Here is a 12961-nt window from a genome sequence, read left to right as displayed (position 1 = left end):
TTCCAAGGGAACCCTGGTGCACACCCAGCCCAGGGAGTGTATTTTATGGCAAGGTACTGTGCCAAAGTCCTCCAGTTAGAGCCAAACTCTGCTCTTAGCAATGAAAGTGTCCAGGTTCTGAGAGGAGTTGAATTCAGTGTCAGATAAGATTTTTACCAACCTACAAGAGCAAAATTTATCAGCTGAAAGGTGTCACATCTCATCCTCCTGCACGCACCAGCCCCTTGGCATTTTGCAGAGTCTTCCTGCAGCTCTGTCTGCTCCTGCAAAGAGCACAGAGTGCACGTGTGGCTGGGAAAGCTGAGTGCAGTGTCAACACTTGGTTGGGTTTAAAATCCTCTTCTGCCTCTAACCCCTAGGACCGGCTGACGAGGCCAGAGGAAGGCTGCTCCCCGCTGCATGCTGGCGTCCTATCTCCAGTTACCTCCATGGCTCTTGGGAGGCAGGGCCCTAGGATGGGATGCTCTACCCCACTGCTGAAAGCGTTAACACTGCCAGTCCTCCTGCAGAGCTGAATTTTCTCTGCTGGTTTCAGGTTGTTCCTCCTCATCTTGCCATAAGCAGTCCTTCTTCCTCCCTTCGAGGACCTCTGGTCTTTTGGAGGATCATCCCTCAACAAGTTTATCCCTCCCCAGGGACATGGCAGAGAAAGCTGTAAGCGCTGTAGCTTAATAGGGTCAAGAGAGCAGCACCTCCTCCCCATCAACGACGTCTCTGTCGCAGCCCTGAAGACAATTTCCCCCGGTACCTGCCAATCTCCTCTGCCACTCCATCTCGCATTAGAGCTGGTGAGCTGCCAGGGAAGAAGGTGAGCTGCTGTGCGCAGCCCAGTCCAAGGCAAGATCTCACGGGGACCTCAGCAGCAGACATGGGACAAGGGCCCCTGGATGCTTCAGGCAGCTGATAAACACAGACCAGGCTCCACTTGCAAACTGTGTCCCCTCCTGAGCTGGCTGCTGTTGAGAGTGGAGGGACATCCCCTTGTTCAGGACCTGGTGATAACCTCACCTCAATGGGTAATTGCTCTTTCTCTTTCCCTGGCAGCCCCGCCGAAGGACCCAGTGCTGATGTGCCGGTCCAACAACTACCCGAAGGGTTTCTACTGCAGCTGGCACCTGCCTACTCCCACCTACATCCCCAACTCCTTCAACATCTCCGTCGTGTAAGTGCCTGGGAAGGAAGGGTGCACTGGGGTGAGTTTTTGTCCCTGCAGCCTGGAGCAGATCCCAAGTAGTGCCGTGAAGTGTTGGGGCAGTGGGTCTGACCTGGGCTGAGCATACGGGATTGGTGTCCCAAAAATGGGCCTGGGGAAGGATGATCCAGGGACATCCAAACTGGATGCTTGACACTCGGGCTTTGTCCCAGTGAAGTTCCAATTTCCCCAGAGGGGACCAGGAAAGTCCCCAGCTCCCAGGTCCCCTTTCCATGCCCCTCAAGTCCATCCTCTTTGCACCACTTGTCCACAGTGAAGGTTGTGCCCACTGTTTTTTGGTGCATTTGGCACAACCATGCTCCCTTCTGCCATATGCTGGCTGTGGCCAGGCAGCAGCAATGTCCCTCACTTAGACCTGGCCATGGCATGGCATCATCCCCGACCCCAAGCACCGCTCCATAGGTAACAGCTCTTCTCACCTCTGCTTTCCAGACACGGCACGAGAGAGATGGTCTGTGAGAAGGATGTCTTTCCCAAAAACAGGTGTCACATCAGATACCTCCAGCTCTTCTCGACGGTGAAGTACAAGGTGACTCTGACAGTCACGAATGCTCTGGGCAAAAACTCCACCACTCTCACCTTTGACGAGTTCGCCATAGGTAACTTCCACGGCGGCAACTGGCCTCTTTGAGACGGTGTTGGGGTTGGCTTGCTCTGCACACAGCGTCGCCCACCAGAGCAATGGGCCAGGGAAGGGGCGGGCTCTCCAAGTGGAGCCTCTGCCTATCCATGCATGAGATGGAGCCAGGGTCTGAGCCACACTGGCATCCTCCCCGTGCCCCCCCTGATTCTCATGGCCCTGCCCTAACTGATGCCGGCACCTGAGCATCCTGGGGGAGCCAGGCAGGATGCCCACAGGCAGCCCCCATGCTGGTCCCGTCAGTGGCCTGGTGCCCTGCCTGGTCCCATCCCCAGTGGTCCAGGTCTCCCGTGGTTGCTCAGCTCCTCCCTGCTTGGGAGCTGGGGAAGTGGCTGCCAAGTACTGGGGTGTGAAACTGGTGTGGTCCAAATGGCGTTGACCTTCTTGCCCGTGTGAGTGTTCCTAAAAGAGAGGTTTGGTGTTTGTGCTGGAAGCAAAGTCATGGGAATTAGGATTGGAAGAGAAATTAAAATGTCCCATCATCTTGCCCCCACCCTTAGTCAGGATAAAGCCCTCCCAAAGTCATCCTCCACCAACCCTTACCTAACATGCTCCTAAAAACCCTATTCCTTGCTTTGCACCTCTTCACTGCCCTACCCAGGCAGCAGATGCCGTGCAATGTGGGACAGAGAGCAGCGGGCCCCGGGCGCCGGCGTGTCTGTGCGGCCGGTTGTGCCGCAGGGATGCTGCCTGGCCACGTCCGGACCCGCAGCATGGGTGCTCCTCTGACTGTGAAGGGCCGGCGTGGACTGAGCGATTCAGTGCCAAGCACAGCAAAGCAGGGAGCTGGGCACAGCGCTTTTGCCACTAGCCAAAGCCGGATTACAGCTGGTGCCATGACAAGACTGCCCATCCTCGAAGAACAGGAAAAATGGGAGAGAATAGAGTTCAGGAACACGTCAAAAAACAATTTGCTGGTTACATGTGGCAATTACTGGACTAGAAAAACAAATAAATGAATCCTTGAAGTGCAGCCAGCAGTCAGTCTTTGCCTTCGATGTGCTGCATGTCCCAGTCCCAAGCGTCTGGAAGTGCCGAAGTACAAGAAGAGGAGCTCCACTGCTATCCTAGATTTTCCCTTTCTACCCCAAATCCTGGAAAACATCAAACAAGAAACAAGGTGCTAGCTCTGAACAGAGCAGGGAAATTGTTTTGGAGCAGGGGCTGTCCTGCCGTGTCCCTGCAGCCATGGTCCATATCTGAAGCTTATATTTGTTGGTGCATTGCGAATGTTGATAACAAGGCAAGGAGCTTAGCAGGGAAGTGGTGGAGTTTCAGTCACTTGGGTGCCTTTAAATGGAAATTGTTGTGTTTGTGGAAGATACACTCCTTAAAAATGAAGGTAACCTCCAGCCTGCAGGGCCCAGGGCAGCAATTAAGCTGCATTTTCCAAGTTCCTTGCATTCCCTCCTGCAGGAGTTCAGGGCATCATCCTGTAACATCTGCATCCCACCCATGCCCTGCCTGGCTTCCCAAACATCTGGTCCTCCATCCAGCACACAAGGGCAACCCCCCTGGGAAGCACACCCAGCTGCGAGACCCGGGCATCCCGGCACCAGCACAAGCCGGATCCAGCCCAGCAGTTTCAACTCAGCCCAGGTCAGAGGAGCGGTGAGCGGAGGCCAGCGCTGCCCCAGGCCAGCCATTAGCACGGGTGCGATATCACTTCCTCTTCCACGAGTGCCCGGAGCGGTGGCAGGGTGCCTGGCCACATCCCGGTGGTTGTGGTGGGAGGTGGGACCCCCCGGCAGCACCTGGCAGATGCTCTAACCCCCTGCGGGACGGCACTCAGGGAAGGGACGATGGGCCAGTGCCGATAGGAAGGGCTGTCTCCTGCACCCCAGAGCCAGCCCGCTCCCATAAACCCTTCAATATCTAGTGACCTTAAAATCTCCACGTTCTGTACAGCTATGAAATTATCCTCTTCAGGATTTGGTACGGCTGCCGTGCATAAGAAGCATAGATGCGGTGGTGATTGAGTGTTCAAGCAAGCAGTCGACAGGCTTAGCAGAGTCGTTACAGGGTGAACTCAGCTGCTGCCGATCAACAGCCACCTACCCTGAACGGAGCTTCTCCTTGTGCCGTCCCAGTGTTTCCAATTAAAACAAGTGCACTGCATTAGTGTATTTTGCCAGGCAATTTTACCGCAGGTTGCCTGCTCTCCTTCCAGAAGCTTCTGCATTTCAGTGTCTCTTCTGGCTCTCTTCTCTGCAGCTGCAAGCCTGGGGCTGTGTCCCAGCATGGTGGGTGCTGGCAGTCTGGATCTAGCACCCACTAGGTTCCCTGGGGATCTCTACCAGCATCAGCTAGGCTGGGATCTCATCTTGGAAGTTGTGCTGGGTTTCGCTCTGCTGGATGGAGGAGTGGAAAACCCATGGCTTAGCACAAAGCCATTGCATCGGGTCATTGGAAAAATGCTGCATCGGAGCATTGCGACATGTGCACGCATCCTGCTAAAATGGAGAGACGGTGTCAACAAGCGACTGCATGATGCTGCTTCTAAAATCCAAGGCTGGGGATGTCAGAACCTGCCTTGTGTTTTCCACTTAGCCTAGAGAAAACCATCACACCTTCTGCATGGAGGTTAAACCCCAGGCTTGAAGCCCTGATCTCATTGCTTGCTGCCAACATGAGAGCAGCACGGGGCCAGCAGCTCTCCCTCCTGGTGGCAGCTGAGCCAGGAGCAGAGTCAGACCACCCACCCAGCCTGGGCAAACACAAACAGTCCCCTGGGAAGGACTGACCTCCTTTGGTTTTGCTTCTTCTCTCCTTCCTCCCTCCCTGGAGCCTCCAGCAGAAAATCCCTTCCCCAGCCGCTCGGAAGATGGGCTCTAATTGAGTGGAAAATGACTGGTACTTTCTTTTGCTATCCTGAGCCCATGCCTTGCTGGCAGTTGTGCTGTGCTGGTTATTAGCAGCCAGCTGTGAGGGGTCGCTCTGCATTTCCATTTTCAGTGATGACTGGAAGAGGTTTTCCAGCCCTCTGGCCCCCATCTCTCATAGGCAAGGGATCCAGGCTGCCCTCCTCCCCATCGCACTCCTGGAAATTGTTTTCATAATTACGTCTTCTGCAAAGGTATCGATATTAATAAAGGTGAGCGTGGGGAGGGCTAGGCTCTGCAAAGTCCTGCAGACATCAGGGCTCCAGCCCAAGGCAGGAGGCGGTGGGAAAGGGGCTGGAGAAGCTGGAGAGAAGAAGGCTTGGAGGCAGAAAGAGGTGCCGGGGAGGAGTGAGGTGGTGAGTCGGGAGCTGTGCGCTTCCCTCGTGACGACTGGGACAGAGTAGGGATGTTTACGGCCCTCCAGGACAGAACCCCACCTTCCTCGCTTGTGTTTCAGCCCAAGAACCAGATAGCCGGCACGTGCATCCCCCAGGAAAGCAGGGACATCGCCGCCACGGAGCAACACCGGCATCTCACCTCAGCACCTTTCTCCTTGTGTGAGCCTGGGGCAAATTAGCAGGCGAAGATGCACAGCATTAAAGGGAGGAAGGCAGCCTTGAACAGGGCCTTGCAGGCATGGGTGCATTCCCCAGATTTGCCACCCATCCCTTGTGTGACCTTGGGAAGATTGTTTGATCCTCCCAGCTCTGGCTCTGCGGTGATTAAGACGCAGAGCATCTCGGAGGGGCTGCGTGAGGACAAACGTGCCTATGTCTGTACAAAATTCAGAGTCTCTGAACACGGGTATACAGTTGCCTAGGCAGAAGGTCAGTTCAATTCATACTACTTAGGGAGGCAGAATTAAATTACCTAGACTGACATTTGGCTAAGACATGGAGTTTAATATCCCTCTGCTCATGGAAAATGCCAGGGGATATTTAACGGCCGCAAGGGATCCATTTTAGCGCTCATGGGAGAGACGGGATGGGCAATGGGCCCCTCCGTGCTGCGGGGTCTCAGCTGCCTTTCTGAACTGCAGGCTTCATTTCGAGATGTGTCTAACAAGAGCCAGGGGTGATGGATAGCTAAAGACTCGCTGTTAAGCGTGAGCGTGCAGAGCGTTTACGAAAAGCCGCTTTCCGCGGCTCTCCTCGCACACCGAGCCCTTGCTTGGATGCAGCAGCCGAAAACCAAGCGGGAAGAGCTGTGAGCTGCCTCCCAGCCAAGTCCCCTTCCCAGGAATGTCTGGAGATGCTCCCTCAGCTCTGCGGGATAATATTACATCTGGTTTTGTAGCCGCTTAACCAGTGCTCAGCCTAATGCCCATCGTCCATTATTATTGCTATTATTGCTTTTATTACGTTACTGCCTGCAAGCCCTCACCGAGGACAGGGCTCTATTATGCTGGCTGATGTACAGCCAGACAGACCCTGCCTTGCCATGTGTGGGCTAAATGGAGGCAGACAAAGGCTGGGGAAGGAGGAGCGCTCATCCCTGTGTGCGGAGCAGGGACCTGGAAGGCTGCAGAGGATAAATGATTCCTTCAAGGTCACACAGAAATCGGGGAGCTGGACACAGCCTGTCTCCCCTTGCTCCTCAACTGGCCCCTGCAGGACCAGCCACAATGTTTCCCATGATGAACACAGCGTAATGAGGTCTGTCCTAAGAGACATATGTCTGTCCTGACTGGACTGGCTGACGGAGGTGTGGTCCCCTCTCCCGGCTCTTGCATCCCTGCCACTTTGGAGGGACGTGGCAGGAACAGCTTTGGCTTTGTGCTTTTGGAGGGGCTGGCACTGCTGCTCTTTCTAGCCTGGGCAGGAATCCCGTGGATGGCGGGACACATGGGGAGGTAGCAGGGGCTGCTGGTTTTCCCATTAACCCTCAGCGCCTTTTGAAGGCTCGCCACAGCCAGGAGCACAGCTCCCTTGGATGGCTGGGCTCTGCCGTGCTTGCTCAGAGCCAGGGCAGCCCTCCTGGGACAGTCTCCAACCCACAGGAGCGGAGCTGGGGGTAACATCCCTGCAAAACGCGCAGGTGACTCCCACCTCAGCATCAGGGCAGCTTTTTTTTTTGCTTTCCTCCAACCCACCACAGTGGCATCTCTCACTGCTGCCCAAGCACATGTGCCCTGTTGGCACAACTGCATTTAAGCATCTCTCTGCTGTGGCTCCAGGCTGGCATGCCAAAAAGCAGGACCAGGCTCCCTGCATTACCCCAGGGAGTACCCCATCGTGTCCATCCCCAGTCCAGCACTTTCCTTCCCACTTCCTCACTGCAGAGCTGCAGTTCACAGTCATCTGCATTCGTTCAGCCAAACAGACTTTTGTTTTGCAAACCCAGCCCACTGAGCCAGTGCTGGATTTATATTTTTCCATATGCATTTGGACTCCAAGTCCCTGTCGATGGAAGCTGATGTCCAGCCCGAGCCCAGGGATTCGAGGCAAGCAGAGGAATTGCACAGCCATCTGGAGTAGCTCAGCATAGCGCAGCCCCAGCAACTCGTCCCTCCCACCAAGGATAAAGCTCTAAATGGAAAATTGTGTCCTGTCCTGCTGCAGAGAGGGGTCTATGGGAACTGGGAGGTGGCACTGGGCACCTGTGGTCAGGACCATGAGTGCTTGCTCACCAGCCGCTCACCGAGCCTCCGGGAGCATCCTCTGAGCGCTGGGTGCAGTGGGGGTGGAGGAAGCTGTCCAGCCCTCCTTGTACCCACCACAGCAGAGGGAAGGCGATGAGAGACAGGAGAGGCTGTTGGGGTGGTGGTGAAGATGACAGTGCAGGAGGACTGCAGCAGAGTGTGTGCCAGGGTGCTGAGCAGGAGGGCTGGGGAGAGGGAGGTGGTGGTGGGCTATGTCTCGGAGGGAACAGGGCCAATTCTGGGTCCCACCAAGGTGGTTGGGCTGCGGCTTCATTTCAGTGGCTCCCCTCTGCCTCACCCACAGCCAAGAGAGCAGATTTGAAAGACACAGAGGCTCATTTCTCCTAAGAGGAGCAAGAAGTGGTGGTGCAGGGAGGATGTCTTCCTGAGGACAGTTGCTGCAATGCCACCATCATCCTGGAGCAGAGATGGCAGCGAATAGCACACGCACGACTCCACTTGCAGCAGACTGGTCCCACATCAGCACCTGGTCCCATACAGCTTCAAGCAGAGGGAGAGATGCCCTTCATGCATAGGGCAGGGCTGCAGGCAGCCGGCATGCAGGTGGGCAAGGGAGCAACTCACTCATCACCGGCACCTCCTTCATCTCCCATGGGAAGCAAAGCCCCTCTGTGGACATCACCTCCCACCTGCAGCAGGTGATCCCCTGGGGTCAGCATGGAGGAGAAGACCTCTGAGTGCAGAGCAGGAGCTCTGCCCAGCAGAGAGGGGCTCCCCACGGCCCCAGCATCCCTCCTCCATGCTTGGGAATGGAGTTCAGGGCTGGCACCTTCACAAGCTGCTGCTCGCGGTGGTCAGAGCCAGAGGACCATTACTCAATCCAGAGATTTTCAGGCCAGGAGGGATCCATTGGCCTGCACGTGGACTTTGGAGGGGGTTGAGAGCCCTCCCAGGACATGAGGACTCATGTGCATTGCTATTCTTAGAGTGCACAGAGAGCCCTCTCCCACCCCAGGCACAGCTGTGTGCCCAGCTCCCCATGCCCAGCTCCTTCCTGGCCGTGAGAAAAGGAAAAGCGTGGGTGTACCCAAATCTCAGTCTTTTTGTAGCTCTCCTATTGCAAATTGGGAGTTTGAGCTGTCGGGAGTTGAGAAGACCCTTGGCGAGGAGCAAGGCTCTCTCTGCAACAGGCAATGCCGTTCATCACAGCCTGTCTGTGATTTTCTCCCAGCACTCTAAAAGTCACTGCAACTTCAAAGCACGTTGCATAGCTCACAGCCAATTAATATTCACTTGAAATACTTGTCAGGTAGCAAGAAAATAACCCCGTATCCCAAAAGCAGAGCAGGGCTGAGAGAGAGATACCTGGGGTGGAAGGTGACCATGGCAGTCCTTCGCCCTTGGCAAATATGATGTGCCAATGCTCTGAATCCCCCAAACTCCAGCCCTAAACCGAAGGGCCAAACTCTGCCACGTTACTGCGAGGTAAGCAGGTTTGAATGTGGGTCAGCCTCCCAAAAATCAGGAGGTGCGAGGAAAGTGCAGGATTTGGGCTTGGTGGGCTCCTCACCTTGGCCCAAGTAGCCCTGGGGAGGAGGGATGCTCTCTGCCCTGGCCAGGTTGTTTCTGTGTGTCTCCAGAACTGGCACCTCCTTGACAGTGGTTATTTTGAGCCAGGACAGCCGTACCACTGGCCTGGACAAGAAAAGGTGATTTGCATCTAATTAGTTCGGGAAAAGGATGTTCTGCTGCTCCCCTTGGAAAGCACACGGCGCAAAACCCACCCAGCTCTGCCGAGGGGTGTAAGGAAGGATGCCACGTGCAGAGCTTTACCAGCCACCCTCTTCTCTTCCAGTAAAGCCGGACCCTCCAGAGAGCGTGGTCGCCAAACCTGTGCCCAATAACCCTCGGAGGCTGGAGGTGTCATGGCAAAACCCCTCGTCCTGGCCGGACCCCGAGTCTTTCCCACTCAAGTTCTTCCTGCGGTATCGGCCTCTCATCCTGGACCAGTGGCAACACGTAAGCGATGCTGAGCTGGCTGGGACGGGAGGGAGCAGGGGGAGCTGGTGGCTGGGAACAAGTTGCACTAGGACCAAGTGATTGGGGACCAAAAAAAATGTCAATTTACCTCCCAGGCAACCCAGACCCTTTTCCTCTCCTTCTCTGTCTCTCCTCCCTTCTCTATTCCTCTCTTTCTTTTAACTCACATTCTGCCTACAAATGGCTCTGCAGGCTCTCCCTGCTCCACATTTTCATCCACGGCCCCTATCTACTTTCCATACATATGTTCTATATAAAATCTGCCAACGAGATGTAAAAGGCATTTAAAGTATAAATGTCACCACATTTAAATGTGCCTCTGCCACATTTAGATTTTGAACTAAAGATAAAATACCGCTTGCTGTAACTCAGAGCACAGCCACGGAGCGATTGCCGCGATGTTATCGTATTTCTTACTTTTATTTCTTGTTTCTTTAAAAAAAAAATAGTCAGTGAAATCCTTGGGAGCCCGGAGGACAGCTTTCATTTGTTAGCTGCAGGAAGATAACGAACGGGCTTGTTTTTTGTTTTTTTTTTTTTCCTCTGTGCTGCTTGCATGCTCAGCTTGTGAAGGAAAGCAATCTGCTGCTTGAGGAGAGGTGTTGCTATGCTGGCATGGCTCATCCAGCATCCCCTCTGCACCAAGCTGGGCCTGTTGAAAGCCAATTAGGTGCTTTGCTTGATAAAGTGTTTTGGCCCCCCCAAAAAAAAGACAAATAGGAGGCAGCACCCCATCCCCAGGGAGCTCACCTGTGTTGTGGAGCCAAGTGAGGTTTTCTGCCCACCAGTTCTTCTTGGGGAGAGACACAGCTGAGAGGGGATGGGAGGCTTTGCTCATGTCTCTGCACGATGTCGGTGTCTTGGCGACTTTTTTTTGCATTGGTTGGGTTTTTTGATGAGGCAGCGCCACAGGTCGTGTTTCAGATTGAAGCGTTTGCTGATGGCTTTGAAAATCAGAGAAGGGTTGGGAAAGGGTTTTCTTGCTTGTCTCTTTGCCCTTCGCTTCCCTTCTGGGAGCAGGAGAGCATCTGTGGAGCATCCCGAGGGGTAAGAAAGCAGAGGTTGAGTTTGAGTATGAGTTTGCTGTGGATATTTTTTTTCACTTGGGGGAGAAATACTCGAGTTGTAGAAGCTGTGAAAAAAGGGGAAGAATTAATGGGAAATACCAGACACAACATCAGTTTTTTCAAGGTGTAAAACTGTTGTGGAAAAAGCTGATGTTACCCTGCCGCAGCCTGATCCAGCCAAGCACCATGCAAATGCAGGGTTTTACACCCAAAAATGGTGGGAGAGCCAGTGAGCTGCCTCCTGCCTCAACACCCTCAGGGTGGCCGGACCCTCCATCACTGGGTATTAGGTGTCATATTCGCGGGGTCAAGCCATGCCAGTCCCCTTGCTGCAGGGCCTCCAAGGGGGTGGTGTGGCTTCTCCAACCGTGCTCTCAGGCAGGCAGCGATGGCGGGAAATACATGGAGGCGTTGGCGACACCGGTGGCAGGGCCATGCTGGCTGGAAAAGGCAGTTCTTGGGCAGTAAAAACTTGATTTCTCCTATTTAAAGATACCCTGAGCTGCAGAGAGAGCTTGAGGTATCAGCCCTCATGGTGGGTGCAAGGAGAGCTGAGAAGGGCTCATGTCCCAGCATCCTGGGAGGGCACAGCAGTCCTGGGTACAGCTTTTAATTAATATCCCCTTGCAAGAGATATGTTCCCCATCGCTGGCTGATGGAGAAGTGTGTTTGGGGAATAATTTGCTCTGTAAGCAAGTGCAAGCATTCAGCGAGTGAGGTACCAGCCTTGTTTTCTGACTCTCTGCCCCGCCAGCTGGGTAATGAAAAATCTGATTTGTGGATGATTTGAGGAAAACTGCCACTATTCATCAGATGAATTATTTGCGAAGCCTAATTCAATCAGCTCCCAAACGCCAGGGGCTGGCAGCGCTGCAGCTTCCAGAGCTGCTCCGACCCCAGACCCCTTTGGCACGTTCAGCCTGCTTAGCCCAGCCGGGCACCCTGCAAATGCAGGGGTTTGCACCCAAAAATGAAACCCGCCGATGTCAGCAGGCTGGGAGCATGCCCAAGCCACGCTGAGCTCTGCTTTGCTTGACCTATTGCTTGTTGGCATCTTGAGGGGTGTCCCTGTTCCCCCAAACCCAGCCAGGAGAGGGAAGGACATGGTTTGGTAGGGCCAAGCCTAGCTCAGCCATCCAGCTCATCCTACGGTGGTGGTGTTGGGTCTCTCCTCGAAGGCGCAAGTGCCCTGAGAAAGGATGCAGCGGTCACGTGTGCTATGCTTGCATGGGGGTGTCTTAATTCTTGCTGAGGTGAAGGTCTTTTGGCTGCCCCCATCTTGGCTTTTGCTCTCCCCACTTTTGCTGGCATGGAAAAGTCATTGCACACAACCTGCTTGCTGACAACGGGGCAGCTCAGGAGCCCAGTGAGGAGAGGAAAAGCATCTGCCAGCAGCCAGGAGGAACTAGGTAACCTCATGCTCTGGCACATCCCTGTGTGCCCACGGTCTCCACGCTGAGCCCTATCACTGCGTCCTCATGGGAACCCACCCATGCACCGGCTGGGGGCTTTAAGCATCTCCTGCCACACCCTTGGCAGTCCTGTGGGAAGCCCAGCATCCCTGCGGGAGCAAACCCACAAGGGAGCCCCAGAGACTGCCCAGAGCCAGCAGTATCCATGCAGGCTCCCCTCGCACGTGGTGTTTCTTGGCAGAAGAAGCAGCTCCCCTTTCTTCCCTCCACCTCGCATTATCTTTGCAGGGTCTGATTTATGCACAGCACCTCGGCAGGCAGGACCGAATGAGCACTAATAGGATCAGATGGATGTTGAGCTGTCGAATACCGGAGGGCCTGATTCAATCAGTGTCTGCTTTCTCCCAGGCTCTTCCTTTCAGGATTTTAATAATGCCAGGGCTTGGCACCAGAAGATGAAGCCATCCGTGGCGGGAGCAGTGGATCTTATCAAGACCACTGCTGTGCAAGCTAGCCATAAATGCAGTTCCCCCCCCAGAGAGAGCCGTGCAATGCTTGGCCCAAGCATCCCCACACACATCAAGCAATATCTGGGGTTGGCCCAGAGCCGGGGGGACACCCTCATCCCCTTCCCAGTGCTTTGCAAAGGTGGGTTTGAGCCCCAGTGTGCCGTTTCCACTCCCTTTCCCCTGCTCAGCAGCACCTTTCCGCTCAGGCCACTTAGCAGCTCTCGTGTTGCAGTTTGCTCTGGGAATTGTGATGATGTGCTCTGGGAATTATTATCATGGAGAAATGATGATGATGATGAGTTTCCACATGTGCGTGCAGCGGGGCGTGTGCCCGATGCTCCTTGCACCATCGTGCTGCCTTGCAGCGGCTCCCTCAAACCTGGGCACGGGCATTTCCCGGCTGCCTGGGATGCAGCCGTGTCACATCGGGTGGCCACCAACTCCCCTCTGCCCCACCAGCACTGACCTCGCTCTGAAACTCAAGCAACTTTAAAGTCACGCTCCTCCCTTTCTGGAAGAGGGGCTGGTGGTTTCTCTGCTGCCAGAAGAGAGATGGGATATTTGTAGCCTAAACAGGTTTTTTATTCTCTCCTTTT

The 12961-nt window shown here is 54.6% G+C and overlaps 1 protein-coding gene across 3 annotated transcripts in view; it reads left to right on the top strand.

The window, feature by feature from the left end:
- Nucleotides 1-12961, top strand: part of CNTFR (ciliary neurotrophic factor receptor) — a 211173-nt gene that overhangs the window by 185812 nt on the left and 12400 nt on the right. For all 3 annotated transcript variants that reach the window (XM_087777690.1, XM_087777692.1, XM_087777691.1), the window contains exons 5-7: nucleotides 1045-1162; nucleotides 1646-1812; nucleotides 9193-9356. In XM_087777690.1, coding sequence (XP_087633816.1) covers nucleotides 1045-1162; nucleotides 1646-1812; nucleotides 9193-9356 — 449 coding nt within the window. The remainder of the gene's footprint in view (nucleotides 1-1044; nucleotides 1163-1645; nucleotides 1813-9192; nucleotides 9357-12961) is intronic.

Source organism: Nipponia nippon, unplaced genomic scaffold, assembly GCF_047370975.1.
Source record: "Nipponia nippon isolate SJK-2023a ecotype South Korea unplaced genomic scaffold, ASM4737097v1 scaffold_40, whole genome shotgun sequence".
Taxonomy (NCBI): Eukaryota; Metazoa; Chordata; class Aves; order Pelecaniformes; family Threskiornithidae; genus Nipponia; species Nipponia nippon.
Note: the sequence above shows the minus strand (reverse complement) of the source record. Positions and strands in the feature narration are given on the sequence as shown.